This window comes from Camelina sativa, chromosome 14, assembly GCF_030686135.1.
Source record: "Camelina sativa cultivar CO46 ecotype springtype chromosome 14, ASM3068613v1".
NCBI classification, from domain to species: Eukaryota; Viridiplantae; Streptophyta; class Magnoliopsida; order Brassicales; family Brassicaceae; genus Camelina; species Camelina sativa.
In genome coordinates this window covers 6459796-6476636 of record NC_141893.1, presented here as the reverse complement: position 1 = coordinate 6476636, position 16841 = coordinate 6459796, and the positions used below count along the sequence as shown (strand labels likewise).

The window sequence follows — 16841 nt, the reverse complement described above, 5'->3', positions numbered from 1 at the left end:
TTACAGCAATTACCATTTTGAAACAAAGTATTTTCGAAATCGGATTACTTATTAATTTTAGTATGAGATTTATAGAAACACTTATGCATAAATACATCAGGACGAAAGAGATGGACCCAAAAAAAATCTGAATTGTCAAAAATTATATGAGGTGGCAGGGAGACCACTCGTGGGTGTTAACTGTTAAGGGCACAAAAAACACATGAATTTTAGTATTACGGCTTTCTTTTTGCTTTCTTCCATTGATTTACATATAAATACATGTTTAGGAAGTGTTACTTAGGAAACTAAACTATATATGTGTATGTTAATCAGAAACACATTTGGCTAGTTTATAAGGGACATAATTGAAATGGGTTGATGTGAAGGGAAGTCTCTTGTTGATGAATTAGGAGGCTTCGGTTAATTTAATTTATCAAAATCAGACGGCAACTTTTTTTGTGTGAGTGGGCGCATGACGTACGAACCAATCAAAATCGCATGGTAGGAGACAGCTCAAGCCAGTCTGGACAGGTGTCGCCGTTTAAGCATGAAAGTTAGCGTTCTTCTGTTACTATCGTCGATCTGGTAATTGTAGCGTACGATCAATTCTGGTCCATTCACGTGGTGTTCGTACCCATGTCATCCAGCTTTAGCCAAAAGCAAAAAACACCATAACCATATCTACCACCTTGCCGTTACGAGTCTGTATTGTGTTGCATTTATTTTAAACTATACGTGTATAATATGCCTTCTTTAAAATGTTTTTTTTTCCTTAGTTTTTGCTTCAACCTTCCAATAACTACTATCACTATCGGATTTATGATTTGATCAACAGGTGAACTATTTTATTTTTTATATCGGCACGGGCTTGTAAATATAGTTTGAATACAGAAATGATAACAATAAAGGCATACTATACATTCGGCAATTATTTGCTACTATATGTACGATGTAAAACATCAATATTTCAATAATCAGTATCTTTAATATGATTATAATGCTAGTTTAAAAAATATATTCAAGTATGTGAAGTCGTGTGCTTTTTTTATTTTCTAAATCATATTTTGCGCCAGAAAGATTGGAATAGCCAACAAACTTGAATATATTCAAGTAAGGAATAATCAAATCAGATGGTCAAAGTGAGACAAATAATAGCAAGAAGTACGTAATGGCACCCTTTTTCTCGAAAAGCGATTTCGAATGCGATTTCCGGTTTCTTGACCGCCAACGTCTTTGTTCTTCTCTCCGTGTTTCCTCGAGTATAATTCCGACAAATCTAAGAGTTTATAATTTAGATTCTGGCGGTTGTAGTCTGTGACGGTTAATTGTTGGTAGTTTTCTGTCCCCGACTTTGTCGTGAGATAACTGTCAAAAGAAACCGCCATGGTTAACGCTATATATATCTCACGAATTTCGACACCATGACTACAATCACTTCTCATCATCTTTACTATACCTTTCACAAGCAATGAGTGATTACGTTCGTAAATCTCTACAAAATCTCGACTTAGGGATAAATGATGCACCAGTTGCTTTACCCTCGGAGTTGTGTGGCAGAGCGATCAACGAGAATCGTTTCTCGCTGATTATGTCTGCCGAGAACCCAAAGAAGCAAAACCTAAGGGCAGTTGTTGGTCAGATGCCAAAAATATGGGGCCTTGCTAATGCGTGTCGCGGAAGGATTTTGGGTGAAGGGAAAGCCTTATTCATCTTCCAAACAGAGGAGGCTCTAAATCTTGTCCTACGCAGAGGACCTTGGACTCACAATGAATGGATGTTGTCGGTTCATCGCTGGTACCCCAATATCTCTGAAGATGAAATGAAAATCATCCCGTTCTGGATCCAAGTCAGGGGAATCCCGGTTCAGTTTCTCAACAGGGCTATGGTCGACTATATAGGCAATCAGATTGGTCATGTGGCAGAGGTTGACTTCGACGAGAATGCAGCATTTGTGGAGTTTGTGAGAATATGTATTAACTGGAACATAGATACACCTTTACGCTTCCAGAGAAACTTCCAATTTGGAGGAGATGAAAACACAATTCTGAAGTTCAAATATCAACGTCTTCGTAATTTCTGTCCAAAGTGTGGCTCTCTACAACATGATGCAAAAGAGTGTCCTCTGGCCTTTGAGGATGAACCAAATGATGCAGATGAGGATGGAAACGATGGATATGATCCGGATGATCTTGATCAGTTTGATGCAGATCGCCATGATGATCATCCTCCAAATGATCAAGACTCTGATGTCAACACTCTGCAAACCATAGCACCAGATGGCGAGATACCTGGAGTAGGACCCTCAAATGCAAACCGCGGAATCCGTGAGTTCATCATCACAAAATCGGATTCTGAATCTTTCCCTAGCGTTTTTGAGGACTCAGAACTGACTGCAAAGAGACTCAACTGCTAGTACGCTAAATTTGCAAAAGGTAAGAATACAGAAGGGGTAACTCCACTTACTCATGTCTACTACCCGATGGAAAACCGAAGCTTTCAGTCCACAAAACGCAGCCGTGAAGAAATGGAGCACTTCTACCAACGCTGTGAGGAAGCTGAAGATCTGATGGTCCTGAATTAGATCAACAAGAAAGAAAGAGTGGAGTCTGCAGGTTCCTGCAGTGGTATGGATGTGAACGGAGGCGCGGGGGGGGGGGGGGCCGGTACCCCCAATGCCTCCATGAGAGTCGTCTCCTGGAACTGTCAGGGCATCTGTTCGCCGCTGACACAATTTCGACTTAAGCATCTATGTCGTATTTTAAAACCACTTTTACTTTTCCTTTGTGAAACTCTAAATAGTTGTTCAGTTGTGTGTGATTTTGCTTCTGTTTTAGGATACTCTAATGTAATAACTCAACCCCCTCAAGGAAGGAGTGGTGGTTTAGCAATAATGTGGGCTAACAATGTCTCTCTTTCACCTCTGTATCAAGATGAGAGAATGATTGATGTCCATGTTAACTTTAATAATACTAGTTTTTATTTTTCTGGTGTTTATGCTGATCCGGTTCCAAGCCGGAGACTTTTTTTTTGGGAACAATTGGAAAGCATAAGTGAACCACGTAATGGTCCATGGATGTTGGCTGGTGATTTCAATGAACTTCTTAATATTGATGAAAAGATAGGAGGACCACAACGTGAAGAGTGGACTTTTAAACGTTTCAGAACAATGATCTCTCGGTGTGACCTCTCTGATTTAAGAACAAAAGGGGATAAATTCTCTTGGGTTGGTGAGAGAAGAAACTATACTGTCAAATGTTGTCTAGACAGAGTTATGATAAACTCACAATGGGCTGCAACTTTCCCCAGTGCAGAAACTGAGTTCTTAGAGTTTAATGGATCGGATCATAAGCCAATACTAACAAGGTTTAACTCCACAAACACGGGTCCTTACAAGCCTTTCCGTTTTGATAAACGACTAACACACATTAAGGAATTTGAGCAAGTGGTCAAGCGAGGATGGAATTTATGCAAATACCAAGATTATTACTCAATTTGTGACCAGATTGCTCATTGTCGTCAGGCGATGGCAAAAGGCAAACACTCTGCAAACATTAATGCAGCAAAACGCATAGATTATTTTCAGGCTGCCCTGAACACTGTTATGGCAAGTCTAAACCGACAAAAGAGAATGGAAATCCCAAGTCTGCAAAGACAACTAAGTTTAGCATATCACGATGAAGAATATTATTGGAAGAACAAAAGTCGAAACAAATGGCTGCATTTAGGTGACCGCAATACTGCTTACTTTCACGCAAGTACAAAGTCACGATACTCAAGAAACTATATTACGGCCATCCAAGATGATCTACAAAGGACATACAAAGGAGACCAAGAAATTGGATCACATGCTCAACAATACTTCACAAACGTATATGGTTCAAGCAGAGTTCCTATATCCCCGATTGACTTTGGTGATTTTCCACCAATAGTAACGACTGAGATCAATACTGCTTTGACAAAAGAATTTACAAGAGAGGAAATTTATTCAGCCCTCTCTTCTATGGGTGATGATAGAGCACCTGGACCAGATGGACTCACAGCTCGTTTCTACAAGCATTACTGGACCATTATAGGGGATGACATGTCCGAGAAGTGAAGGAATTTTTTGAAACCTCTTACATGAAGTCAGGTTTAAATCACACAAACATTTGCATGATCCCAAAAATAACTGAGCCTATTACATTAGCAGACTATAGACCTATTGCCTTATGCAATGTTTTATACAAAATAATATCCAAATGCTTAGTAAATAGACTCAAGGGCCATCTAGACTCAATTGTCTCCGATTCTCAGGCTGTTTTCATTCCAGGAAGACTAATAACTGATAATGTTTTAATAGCTCATGAAGTTATGCACTCTCTCAAATCTAGACAGAAAGTTTCAACAAATTATATGGCTATAAAAACAGATGTTACCAAAGCCTATGATATAGTAGAATGGAATTTCTTGGAGGTTACAATGAGATTATTTGGTTTCAATGATCAATGGATATCATGGATCATGGCTTCTGTTCGATCTGTAACTTACTCGGTATTGATAAATGGCTCCCCTCATGGTATGATTGCTCCTGAGAGGGGAATAAGACAAGGTGATCCATTATCCCCATATTTATTCGTACTATGTGCATATATAATGAGCCATCTCATTCGTACTAGAGTCGCCTCTGGTGACATTAAGGGAATCAAAATTGGAAATGGTGTTCCTGCAGTAAGCCATTTGCAATTTGCAGATGATTTTCTATTTTTTTTGCTAAGCAAATGCAAGAAACTGCAAAGCAATAAAAGAGGTTTTTGATGTCTATGAATACTATTCTGGACAGAAAATCAATACAAACAAATCAATGATTACTTTTGGCACAAGAGTACATGGTTCAACTTAAGATCGTTTAAAACTTATACTAGATATACCTAACCAAAGAGGTGGTGGGAAATATCTTGGGTTACCAGAACAGTTTGGTTCAAAAAAATCAGAAATGTTCAGGTATATAGTGGATAAGGTAAGACAACGCACAATCACTTGGAGCACAAAACGACTCTCTCAAGCAGGGAAAGAAATCATGTTGAAGTCTGTGGCTCTAGCTATGCATGTTTACTCTATGTCCTGCTTCAAACTCTCAATGGGTGTAGTCTCGGAGATTGACTCTGTTTTACAAAAGTTTTGGTGGGAGAAAAGCAATAATGAAAGAGGAATTCCTTGGATTGCCTGGCAACGACTACAATATTCAAAAAAAGAAGGTGGACTCGGCTTTAAAAACTTATTAAAGTTCAATGATGCCTTATTAGCAAAACAAGCATGGAGATTGATACAATATCCAAACACTCTTTTTGCGAGAGTTATGAAAGCAAGATATTACAAAGATGAATGTTTTCTCGATGCAAAATCGCGAGCTAAGCAATCATATGGATGGTCTTCCATACTTGAGGGACTTAAAGTGATTAAACAAGGTTCAAGATTTCTAGTTGGAGATGGAGCTTCTGTGCGGGTAAACATTTATCATATTACAGATAGTCACCCACCGAAGCCAATCTACAGCTCATCAACGGATGGTGACAATCTCATGATAAAAGACTTCATAACAACTTGTGGTCCACAACGTTTCTGGAACGAAAGAAATATCACAACACACATACGTGTAGAGGATCAGGAGAAAATAAAATCATTATACTTACCGATGGTTCCGAAAGAAGATAGATTAGTATGGCATTACACAAAATCAGGAGACTATTCTGTTCGTTCAGGCTACTGTTTAACAATGCATAATGAGGAAATGAATATTAATCAACCACCAATCCCTCACGGCTCTGTTTCTTTAAAAAACAGAATATGGAAATCAAAAATTCTTCCCAAGATCCAACATTTCCTATGGAGAATGTTATCTAAAGCCTTACCAACATTAACAAGATTAAATTCTTGGGGAAAGAATCTTGATCCTGTATGTCCAAGATGTTTTCGAGCTGATGAATCGATAGAACACATTCTATTTCACTGCCCACATGCTAAACAAAGCTGGGACTTATCAAATACGCTAGTTCATATAGCTAATGACATAACTCAAATAGATAATGAAATCATACTCACAGCTATACTGGACATGGCAAATTTAGATATTCTGGATGACTTCACAAAAATTTTACCACTTTGGCTAATGTGGCACATCTGGAAGTCAAGGAACAATTTTATATTCGAAGGTATTGCAGACTCACCACTAATCATCCTGCAAAGGGCTCAAAATGATGTCCAAGAATGGTTACACCACATTTCGCTAATGGAGTTACCAACACAAGTTATTGGTCAAGAACATGCTACTTGGAGGCGCCTCCATAGCACTTTTAAGTGTAATTATGATGTAACTTTTGACCATCTCACAAACCAAGTAACAAGCAGCTGGATTTTGAGAAATAAGGAGGATGTATTTTCAGGATGGGGATCCATAAAACTAGGCAGAAGCAAAAGCTTTGTTATCAGCAATGCAACACTCTTGGATCAAAGGCTTCACATCTGTGTGTTTTGAAGAAGATTGAATGGTTCTAACAAAAATCATGAATAATGAACACACTGATATATCCATTGATGGGATAATACAAGACATCAGATTTTGGGCATCACAATTCCACAGTATTGCTTTTCAACACACAAAGAGATGTTGTAACAATGTAACTCATCTATTAGCAAGACATGGTTGTTCTCATTGTAATTTCTATTTTGATTGTTTTTTCCCCTCGTTTTTGGCTAATGCAACAATTGTATCAGGATCATTTTAATTCATCTATATAATTACTATTTCGACGAGAGAAAAAAATAATAACTCGTGCTCAACCCTTGATGCGCTAAAATTATACTAACATATTAAAACATGTCATCACATTTATTCGTATATCTCAACTTAATTAACACTTTGGTTTTAGGCGCAATACGTACAAGATGAGTAACATTAACGCTTTAGAACCTTGCATTGTTGCATCCAAATTATCGAAAATCGATGTGTATATTATGTAATGGTTTGGGACTTTGGGTAATATCCACGTGTTACGTGTATATTCATTCGTATGTGATATGTCGCGAATCGAAGCACGAATGAGTACTCTAAATTGATTGGAAACATTCAAGCGGATAATTATTAATTAGTTACATTCAAGCGGAGTATATAGCAATAGCATAGTACATAAATATAAAGCCGGCAAATATGGAACTGGACTGACACAAGGTGTCGTGCGATGTCCTCGGGGTGGGGGGATATAAAAACATAATGGTGTGAGACCATACGCACGTGTCCCTACATCGAATATCACATGTAGGCTTGCTTCGATTTGATTTTTATTCTCTTGTTAATAATCTATCTAAACCAGATTCATGAATCTCTCTGTTATAGAGACTCAGACTCCGACGAAACTCTCTGCCCATGTGAAGTTCACATTCACATCCTGATGTCAAATTTTAGAACTACGGCTTTAGCGGCTAGCTAGCAAAAGGAGAGAAACAAACATATTGCCTTTACGATTTCTATTCTTTTGTTATTTAGTCACATAATTTTATAAATTAAAAAGGAAACCAACGCAATATAGAATTTGAGTATTTATGATACCATCGTCTCGATTGACGTACCCGTCGGAGGAAGCGAGGAGAAGAAACATAATTGCTTTCGTTGGCGGCTGATCAGTGATCACGTGATGAGAACGAAGAGGTGTCCTTGTTTTTTTTTTATTCCACTTACCCATTTAATTACACATCTACAGACTACATGCATGGCTTGAATGATACTATTAAGACAAATAAAAGTATAACGCAATCAATCAATCAGACATGCGGATACGCGCGAGAAAGAATGATGTTAAGTTGTTAACCAGCCACAACTATCATCATCCTTTGATCGTTAACCAAAACTTAAACCTAAAATACCGTTGCTTCATAATAAAAAAAACCATCGTTTCAATTTTATCATATGTTCTCGAAAAAAATATATATATACCCGATGCTAGTTACCAAATTCTAGACTGATAACAACATGGCTTGTTGGCGTGATTCAGTTCAGAAAAGACAGTTAATTTGATATTTAACAATATAATGGTGTTTGTATTAATATTGATGCAAAACTAGCAGAGTTGGGGGGGAGGGGGGGGGGGGGGATAAGAAGACATGAATTTTGATGGGCTTGGTTGTTGCTGCGAGAATCATTGGACTAGTCCTGGCTTATTGTTGTATACTAGTACTAAATAAATGGGCTTAATCCTTAACCAAAGAAACAACCCATTGTTGTGCTGATTCGGTAAAGTTGCATTCATTACGGCCTGCTGCCATTCAGATCTGTATAAACAAGTTAACAACCCAATGAATAAACATAGGAGGAGAATATGTTTGACAACTACATCCATATTGGTAATGAGTCGTCTCGCAACTTGTTAAAATCAAAGCTAACCTAACATTCAATCGACCAATCGAAAATGTCAATGAGAGTATTGATATAACTAGAGGTTGCACCTATAACAACTCTATGAACTATATACTATGTTTCTGTCCCCCACCAGTATTGGTGAATGGTGGTGATGCTTTTCCATAATATCTTTAGTAGAAAAAAAGGTCCCATAAAAGAATGCTTTTGGAAAAAGACATCCCCACTTTTCATTTTCTTTTTTTAAAAAAATTTACCAGTTAGAAAAGAAAATAGCCATAAAAATGGTTAACCCACAAATAATACATTTTCTAGTATAAAGCTGCGGAGACGTATGTATAATAAAAATATGGCTATGTGAATGAAGATGAGTTTGCTGACAAATAAACATAACGAACAAAGAAGAAAGAGTTTTTTATATTCGATTCAAAATCGAGTCAAATAAAATAGTCGCCCTCTTACATAATTTTCAGCGGCATGCATGCCTTTGCGTCTAAATTAATTTAAGCATCACTTCTTCTTCTTTTCTTCTTATCATTATTTTAAGTAAATCATTAACACGTTTAGTCGTTTAGTACCAAGATGGCAAGAGGAAGCCACACTCGATCGTTGCAACGACAAAAAAAAACAAAAACAAAAAGTTACACTACTTGATCAAAGAAAAAAAAAAAAAAAGATTGAAGTTAGAAAAAAACGACAATTAGAATGAAGTTAAAAAAGAATCAGAAGAGAGTTAAAAGAAAAAAAAAAAAAAAAAAAAAAGAGTTAAACAATACAAATTAAGGAAATAAAAATATATAAAGATGAGACGAATCCAAATCTGTCTTCCTCTTTTCTTTTGCGTTCATCCTCTTTCTTCTCTCACTCTTTAGATTTTTTCCTCTGAGGTTTTCTCGGGACAAAAAAAAAAAAAAAAAACATATATATATATATATTTATTTATCTGAGAAGAAGATTCGAGAGAGATCTGAACAGAGTCTCTTCAATGGCAACGCTTCAGTCATGGCGAAGAGCTTATGGAGCCCTAAAAGACACCACCAAAGTCGGACTTGTCCGAGTCAATAGCGATTACGCCGTACGCTCTCCCTTTCGATTTGCTAGATTTTCTCTTATTTCAGCATTTCTCGATCCATTGAATCTCTTAATAGATTCGAGTTTTGGTTACACTAATTTCAGGAATTAGATGTTGCCATAGTGAAAGCTACTAACCATGTCGAGTGTCCTCCCAAAGATCGTCATCTTAAGAGTAATTGGAAATCCGATTTTTGTTTTCTTAGATCGTAATTGTTTCTTGTGTTTGTGTGTGTTTTAAATCTCTTTTTTGTTTACAGAAATTTTCCTGGCAACATCAGCAGTTCGGCCTCGAGCAGATGTTGCTTACTGCATTCATGCTCTCTCTCGACGATTGCACAAAACCAGAAACTGGACGGTATTCATTTTGAATCTGAGAAATGTTTCATTTTAAGAAGATAAGTAGTTATAGTCATTTTGCAGCGTTGAGTATGATCATTATGTGTGTTTTTTAGGATTTGAAGTTCTTCTGAGAGTTTTTGATTATTAGATGTTCTTTAGGTTGTTTAAGGATCGTTTCTGTTTGCTATCATCAGCCTATTAGATTTAGCGTTTGTATGTGTTTCTGATAGGTTGCACTGAAAGCACTACTTGTCTTACACCGGCTTCTGAGGGATGGTGATCCTACATTTAGAGAGGAGCTATTGAATTTTTCTCAAAAAGGACGCATTATGCAGATTTCTAATTTCAAAGATGAGTCTAGCCCAACCGGTGAGTCTTTTACTGCTACTTTCACGGGCTTATATATGTTTTATAAGCAATATGAGGTTTCTTCAAGGTTTTATGCATAGAGAGTTACCGCTGATTGTTGTTTGCTTTATGCGTCTTGCAGCCTGGGATTGTTCTGGGTGGGTGCGTGCTTATGCATTATTTCTTGAGGAACGGCTTGAATGCTTCAGAGTTCTGAAATATGACATGGAGGCTGAACGTCTTCCTAAAGTTTCCCCAGGGCAGGAGAAGGTATCATTTTTTTTTTTCTGTTTGCTTGGTGTCCTGGCTTCATGTTTACCTCTTTTCTTTCCTGATGGTTTTATGTTTTGGAAATTGTTGTCAGGGGTATAGCAAAACAAGGGATTTAGATGGTGAAAAACTCCTGGAACAGTTACCAGCGTTACAGCAGCTTCTGCATCGTCTCATTGGTTGCAAGGTGCTTCTTTGATGCATTTTCCAGTTCTGCTACTATGTTTTTGTAAACCGCATAGTACTTTGTATTGTGCTGGAGCAGCCTTCTCTTTCTTACAAATGAACTGACTTTGATCTTCCAACTTTCGCAGCCAGAAGGTGCTGCAAAACACAATCGCATAATTCAATATGCACTCGCTCTGGTAGGTTGAACTAAGCCTGGACACATAACTCACATTTTTACATATATCCTAGTCTTAGTAACGGGTCAAATATTTCCTATCCGGAAAGAACAGTTTGAAGTTTGAACTAAGTTCTGAGTTGTTTTTGAATATTGTATCTTTAGGTGTTGAAGGAGAGCTTTAAAGTCTATTGTGCCATCAATGAAGGAATAATCAATCTAGTAGAAAAGGTAGTCCCAGTTTTTTCTTTCCCCCAGAGTTACTCTCTCCCTGCATGTGTTCTTTGATATCTTACTGTTTCATATATGCATATACTGCAGTTCTTTGAAATGCCAAGACATGAGGCCATCAAGGCCCTTGATATATACAAGCGCGCGGGTCTGCAGGTAAAGTTGTTTGGTTATTTTTTCAGTGGATTCATTTAGATTTCACTTAGCAAGGATTAGTCTATCGATGCAGGCTGGCAATCTTTCTAATTTTTATGAAGTTTGCAAAGGATTAGAACTTGCAAGGAATTTCCAGTTTCCTGTTTTAAGAGAGGTATCAGATAATAACTTGCTTGTTAAATTTAAATTTGTAATGGTAAGTACTTTATTATTACGATGTAACTCTGTTTGTGTTTTTCAAGCCTCCACAATCTTTTCTTGTAACAATGGAGGAGTATATGAGAGATGCACCTCAAATGGTCGACGTCACATCTGGGCCACTGGTACGTATATATTCCAGAAATGGTCCTACAAAAACCATGGTTTTTTTTGTTTAACTTAATTTCTAAATTTTTTTTGTCAACATACAGCTTCTGACCTATACGCCGGATGAGGGGCTTGATTCTGAAGATGTTGAACCTTCGCATGAAGAACATGAACCACCATTGCCTTCAGATGGTACCGTTGTTCTATCTGAAGAGACTCAACCTTCTTCGCAGCCTCCTCATTCAGCAGAAACTCCACGGAATATCATTGATACAGATGATCTACTGGTGAGAAATGCTTATTACATACTATTTTGATTTTTCGATATTTCTGTCATTGTTATTCTTCTGTCTCTGATTCTCTTCATGTTGCACTCAGGGTCTGAACGATGATGCACCTGATCCGTTAGCAATCCTAGACCAAAATGCACTTGCTTTGGCCTTGGTTTCCACTGATGGTGAGCTTCTTGGACTATATATACCAGGGCGCTAAGTTTACCTTTCTTGTTAGTTGTTGATCGCATTTATGATTCCGTTCTGTATACAGATGATTTTTCGACGTTTGGTTTTGGTCAAGCAAGAGATTTGGATTCGTCAGGATGGGAGCTTGCCCTGGTCACAACACCTAGCAATGATATATCTGCAGCCACTGAGAGAAAATTGGTAAGATGTATTCTGTATTATTGATAATGGCATGCATCAATTACTTGCCATTATCCTGTTTGCATATACTAGTTTGGGGGTTGGTAAATTAAATCTGTGGCTTCTTAATCATAACCATCTTTGTTTGTGCTAGGCTGGTGGCTTAGACACGCTCACCCTGAACAGTCTATACGACAATGGAGCCTACATTGCTGCCCAACAGCCGGCCTATGGCGCTCCAGCTCCCAATCCATTTGAGGTCCAAGACCCGTTTGCATTAACAAACAGCGTTGCGCCGCATTCAGCTGCAAACAACCCATTTGGGCCCTACGAGCCAACCTATCCTCAGCAAGAGCAGCAACCACAGCTTGAGGTTGCACCCAGCGCTGCAAATCCTTTTGGTGATTTTGGGGAATTTCCAATAGTCCCGGTTTCAGAACCACAAAGCACCACCAGTTTGGGGGCATTTCCAGTACCGGTTCCAGAACCTTCAAACATCACCGGTTTTGGGGAATTTCCAGTAGTTCCGGTTTCAGAACCAGAAAACACCTCCGGTCTTGGGGCATTTTCAGCAATCCCGGTTTCAGAAGCATCAAACACCACCGGCTTTGGGGAATTTCCAGTAGTCGAGGTTTCAGCACCACAAAGCTGCACTGGGTTTGGGGCATTTCCTGTAGACCAGGTTTCAGAACCGCCAAACACAACAGGTTTTGGGGGATTTCCTCCAGTAATCCCGGTTTCAGAACCGCCAAAAACCACAGCTTTTGGGGAGTTTCCAGTTATCCCCGTTTCAGAACCGCTTCCAGTAATTCCGGTTCCAGAACCACCAAAAACCACAGGTATTGGGGAATTTCCGGCAATCCCCGTTACAGAAGCGCAAAACAGCACCACGGGTTTTGGGGGATTTCCGGTTAATGGAGGTGCTCATCAACAACAACATGACAGCAACAACCCCTTCGGCAGTACTGGCTTCTTGTGATCCGTAAATTTTCTCAAATGCTTCATTATCTGTTTTATATGATTTGATCATTTGTGAGTAATAATAGAATCACATCTTCGTTCTTCGAGTCTTGCAAATCTTGGTCTGCTTATTATATAGAAAGAACTCGGGGTGAATATATAAATGTAAAACTCATTTTTACGTTGGTGAAAAATATGAAAGAAATAAGTCGTGTTACATTGAAACAAATAATTTGAAATATGATTTAGCAAAAACGTTACTAATGGTATACAGTGTCGTTTCTGTTGTAATTCTGTGTAGGAGGAGTATTGAGTCAAAACCTAAATTTTAGTTTTAGTAAAAGGTAATGTTAAAATCCAAATACGAGGAGAATTACGTCATTTGAAGGCTAAAAAAGTCAGAAGTCAAACCCTTTTATGTCCACGTCAGTAATCCGGCAGGAGAAAACAGCTATAAACTCACAGCCGCTAGATCAATCATTAAGCTGAGAAACCCCAGCCGTCCGATCAACTCTACGACTTAATATAATCGAATTATTTATTCTATAACATATGATTCGTGAATTCTGATGAAAACCACTTTCCCAATTGTTTTATTAAAAACCCTTTCCGAACATAGATTTGACTTCCTAGTTCCTACACCACACACACACTCTTCTCTCTCACCCTCTTTCACATGGCGTTCGATCAGCATTCATCGGAATCTCAAAGTCAGTCATTTACACTCCCGCCTTATCCTCAGGTAAAAGAAATAAATCCATAATACATTGATAGGATAGTCAGATTTTTTTTTTTCAAATTAGTTTCTGAATTTTTTTTTTTGGTTTTTTTTTGAGAATTGCGATTTTTAGATGATAATGGAAGCGATCGAAGCACTGAATGATAAGAACGGTAGCAACAAAACGACGATTGCTAAACAAATCGAGTCAACTCAGCAAACCTTACCGCCGTCACACACGACGCTGCTCAGCTACCATCTCAACCAGATGAAGAAGACTGGTCAGCTTCTCATGGTCAAAAACAATTATATGAAACCAGATCCACATGCTCCTCCCAAGCGCGGTCGTGGTCGTCCTCCCAAACTGAAAACTCAGGCGGAATCCGCCGCCTCTGCTGCTGCTGCCACGGTCTCTGCAGATCCGCCTAGATCTCGTGGCCGTCCACCGAAGCAGAGAGATCCGTCGGAGATTTCGATTGAGCCGCCCAAGGAGAGCGGATCTGGAAGACCACGTGGACGTCCACCAAAGAGACCACGAACAGATTCGGATAAGGTTGTTGCTCCGGAGCCGGCAACCGGTGAGCGTAGAGGACGTGGGAGACCTCCGAAGGTGAAGCCGACGGTTGTTGCGGCGGTTGGGTGTTGAATGTATGCAACTCTAAACCAATCATAATTGGAATCTCTTAAGAGAGTGGTACTTTTAGCTTTTAAGTAGATGTTTAGTATAATTCGTATTTGATTGTCAGATGTGTGTTGTTGTTGTTGTTGATGCTGCTTAGTCCTTGGGAGGAGATTAAGACTTAACATTAGGGACGAGTGTGTATCATTATTGTATTTTTAATTAGCATGTGTTATGTTAAACTTTAGTTCTCTCTCTTTTTGGAACAACCACGTCTTTGTTTCTAATCGGGATTCAATTATAAAACAGCGAACGTAAAAAATAGATACTGTGAATGGAGTTGTAGAAGCTTTTTGGTCTATGTGGCTGGTTGATCAAATAATTATTTGTATACCAAAACTAGGAGTTGGTTTCTATTGATTTGGCACAGTTCCATTCATTGCAACGAAAACACACACAGTGTGAAATTGTACATTGGCATCCCCGTGAACAAAACGGACAAAACCTTGTTTTCGTAAAGATTTTAGTGGGCCACAAACAGACAAATTTTAGGGGGCAAACTCATGTCATAGTCAGATGTTCTAATCTAATCATCCTCTCACGGGTTTCGATTCGTGAGATATTGATTTCATCAATAGTAATAAAAAGAAATGCTGATATGATGGCCAAATTCATCCCAATCATATCCCCCAATACTCATCAAAATCCAATTAATATGGTTTACTTCTAGTGTAACCAATGTTATATTCATCATAACCAATCTATCATTATATCCATCATCACTCCTATAGCAAGCAACACATACTAATACAAATCAAACATAGATTACTGTATAATTTGATTGATGAGAACACACAAACTCGGAGTTCCAACTCGGTTTCCAAAGCCTCGAATACACAGAAAAACACTAAGCACACTCTCAACACACCATATATATATATACAAGTATATTTTTTTTTATAACTTCATATATTTTAAGACATAAGCTTAATTAGCTTAGGCTTAGGCTCCATCATTGGCGTAGGTGTTAACGAGAGCAAGCGCATTACTCGTGAACCTCTTAACGTCGCCGACTCTCTCGCAAATCGCCGTTTTTGTCTCTCCGTCTTCCATCTCCTCCGTGATCCCATCAGTACACGTCTCCTCGTCCGTCAACGCCGCGCTCATCCACGTCTGCACGTTACTCATCTGAAACCTAAACGCCGGCGCTCCGGGACGACGGTGGTTCATCTCCCGGAGCTGCCTCAGGGACCCGCGCATCTGATCCATGGCGTCTCCCACGTTCGAAACGCAGTCGTGGACGGCGGCAGAGGATGCAGCAGGAGCAGAGCGACGTGAGAGTTTGGAGAGGTAACTCGCCGCGTATTTTGCGCGGGAAAGGGAAACTCCGATGGCGAGCTTAGCTAGTCTCGCCGGATTATCTTGGACCGTGGAGGCGTAGCCAGCTAGAGACGTATAACAAACGTCGGGATAAAGCGTTGCGTTGCAGCTCGTACGGATGAAATCTAGGTCGTCGATTGTTGGTTGTGCGGGAGGGAAAGGGACGGCTGAGATTGTCCGGGAAATAAAGAGTATGGCGGCGACCAAGTGGAGAAACGTCGTCGTGCAAAGCTGCCTTCCCATTTTGAAGTTTTAAAAAGTTTTATAACTCTGTTCTACTTTCTTGTGAGATTGAAGGGTTTATGTAGGCATATTGATAATGGAGATATTTGACATGTTTGCCCATTCATGCTCATTAATAATCACATTATCACCCCACTAATCATTTTGTCGGGTGTATTTTTTTATCTATGGTTGGTGTGAAAAGGAAGGCTTGGTAGATTCACTCTTAGCCGTACCTTAAAAGGAACTTCATTCTTTATGCTTATCACTTTCAGACTTAAACATTATACTTATTTTCAAATAAAACCATAAGCTAGATACCAGTGGCCGCCAAGAAAAAATCATAACATATCAAATGTTATGGCTGGCCGTATATATGAGTCGTCGTCGCAAGTGAGCTTTTTGGGTGGACATACAGTAAAACTAGTTCCAATCTCGACCACGAAAGAATCGTACGGTGAACACTATGGTGGGACTCTCATGGAGTATGTGGAGATTCGCCTACTCTCATTAATTCTGCCCAATAAAAATAAGTTATCCGAGAAGAAAAATATCCGCACGCGTAATTATCAAACATTCTATGGGATTAATTTCTCAAAATGCTCCAACTCATTTACTAATGTGATAATGATGTCTTCGTTCTTTTAATGGACACCTTTTTAGATTTTCCTCAATTGAGTGTTGAATCTGTTTGATTAAGAATCAATAGACAAATATAGGACATGATAAATTATATGTACTTATTTGAATTATATGGGATTATATACGGGAATGTAGCGTTATCTAATGCTAAATTTAGATATATGTGAAAGAAAAGAAAAAATGACGGCATGACCGTTTTAGTAAACGATCCACACCATGCTTCT

The 16841-nt window shown here is 38.8% G+C and overlaps 4 protein-coding genes across 5 annotated transcripts; 3 read left to right on the top strand and 1 right to left on the bottom strand.

Moving 5' to 3' along the window:
• Positions 1-1450: 1450 nt before the first annotated feature.
• LOC147927889 (uncharacterized) lies at positions 1451-2395 on the top strand. The gene has a single exon (XM_087485931.1). The coding sequence runs from the start codon at positions 1451-1453 to the stop codon at positions 2393-2395; it is 945 nt and encodes a 314-aa protein (XP_087342057.1).
• A 6671-nt stretch (positions 2396-9066) lies between these two features.
• LOC104740177 (putative clathrin assembly protein At1g14910) lies at positions 9067-13265 on the top strand. The gene is made up of 15 exons (XM_010460705.2): positions 9067-9443; positions 9545-9614; positions 9700-9797; positions 10012-10150; positions 10272-10399; positions 10494-10586; positions 10714-10764; positions 10908-10973; positions 11064-11129; positions 11203-11283; positions 11372-11452; positions 11540-11722; positions 11814-11892; positions 11982-12097; positions 12231-13265. The coding sequence occupies exons 1-15, from the start codon at positions 9354-9356 to the stop codon at positions 13053-13055; spliced, it is 2166 nt and encodes a 721-aa protein (XP_010459007.1). The 5' UTR covers positions 9067-9353; the 3' UTR covers positions 13056-13265.
• A 258-nt stretch (positions 13266-13523) lies between these two features.
• Positions 13524-14642, top strand: LOC104740176 (HMG-Y-related protein A). Of its 2 annotated transcripts, none has more exons than XM_010460703.3 (2): positions 13524-13778; positions 13888-14642. In XM_010460703.3, the coding sequence occupies exons 1-2, from the start codon at positions 13713-13715 to the stop codon at positions 14398-14400; spliced, it is 579 nt and encodes a 192-aa protein (XP_010459005.1). In that variant the 5' UTR covers positions 13524-13712; the 3' UTR covers positions 14401-14642. The 2 variants fall into 2 exon arrangements, with proteins under 2 accessions (XP_010459005.1, XP_010459006.1); XM_010460704.3 differs by having other exon boundaries at positions 13589-13778; positions 13873-14642.
• Positions 14643-15178: 536 nt separating this feature from the next.
• LOC104740174 (21 kDa protein) lies at positions 15179-16182 on the bottom strand. Its single transcript, XM_010460702.3, has one exon. The coding sequence runs from the start codon at positions 15994-15996 to the stop codon at positions 15376-15378; it is 621 nt and encodes a 206-aa protein (XP_010459004.1). The 5' UTR covers positions 15997-16182; the 3' UTR covers positions 15179-15375.
• Positions 16183-16841: the final 659 nt, after the last annotated feature.

What these genes read in the sequence shown, in the direction of transcription:
- LOC104740176 (XM_010460703.3), top strand. Translation starts at nt 13,713, where the DNA reads ATGGCGTTCGATCAGCATTCATCGGAATCTCAAAGTCAGTCATTTACA. An exon ending in CACTCCCGCCTTATCCTCAG is followed by an intron (nt 13,779 to 13,887) that starts GTAAAAGAAATA and finishes TGCGATTTTTAG; the next exon opens with ATGATAATGGAAGCGATCGA.
- LOC104740174 (XM_010460702.3), bottom strand. Translation starts at nt 15,996, where the DNA reads ATGGGAAGGCAGCTTTGCACGACGACGTTTCTCCACTTGGTCGCCGCC.
- LOC147927889 (XM_087485931.1), top strand. Translation starts at nt 1,451, where the DNA reads ATGAGTGATTACGTTCGTAAATCTCTACAAAATCTCGACTTAGGGATA.
- LOC104740177 (XM_010460705.2), top strand. Translation starts at nt 9,354, where the DNA reads ATGGCAACGCTTCAGTCATGGCGAAGAGCTTATGGAGCCCTAAAAGAC. An exon ending in TTGATACAGATGATCTACTG is followed by an intron (nt 11,723 to 11,813) that starts GTGAGAAATGCT and finishes TGTTGCACTCAG; the next exon opens with GGTCTGAACGATGATGCACC. An exon ending in CAGCCACTGAGAGAAAATTG is followed by an intron (nt 12,098 to 12,230) that starts GTAAGATGTATT and finishes TGTTTGTGCTAG; the next exon opens with GCTGGTGGCTTAGACACGCT.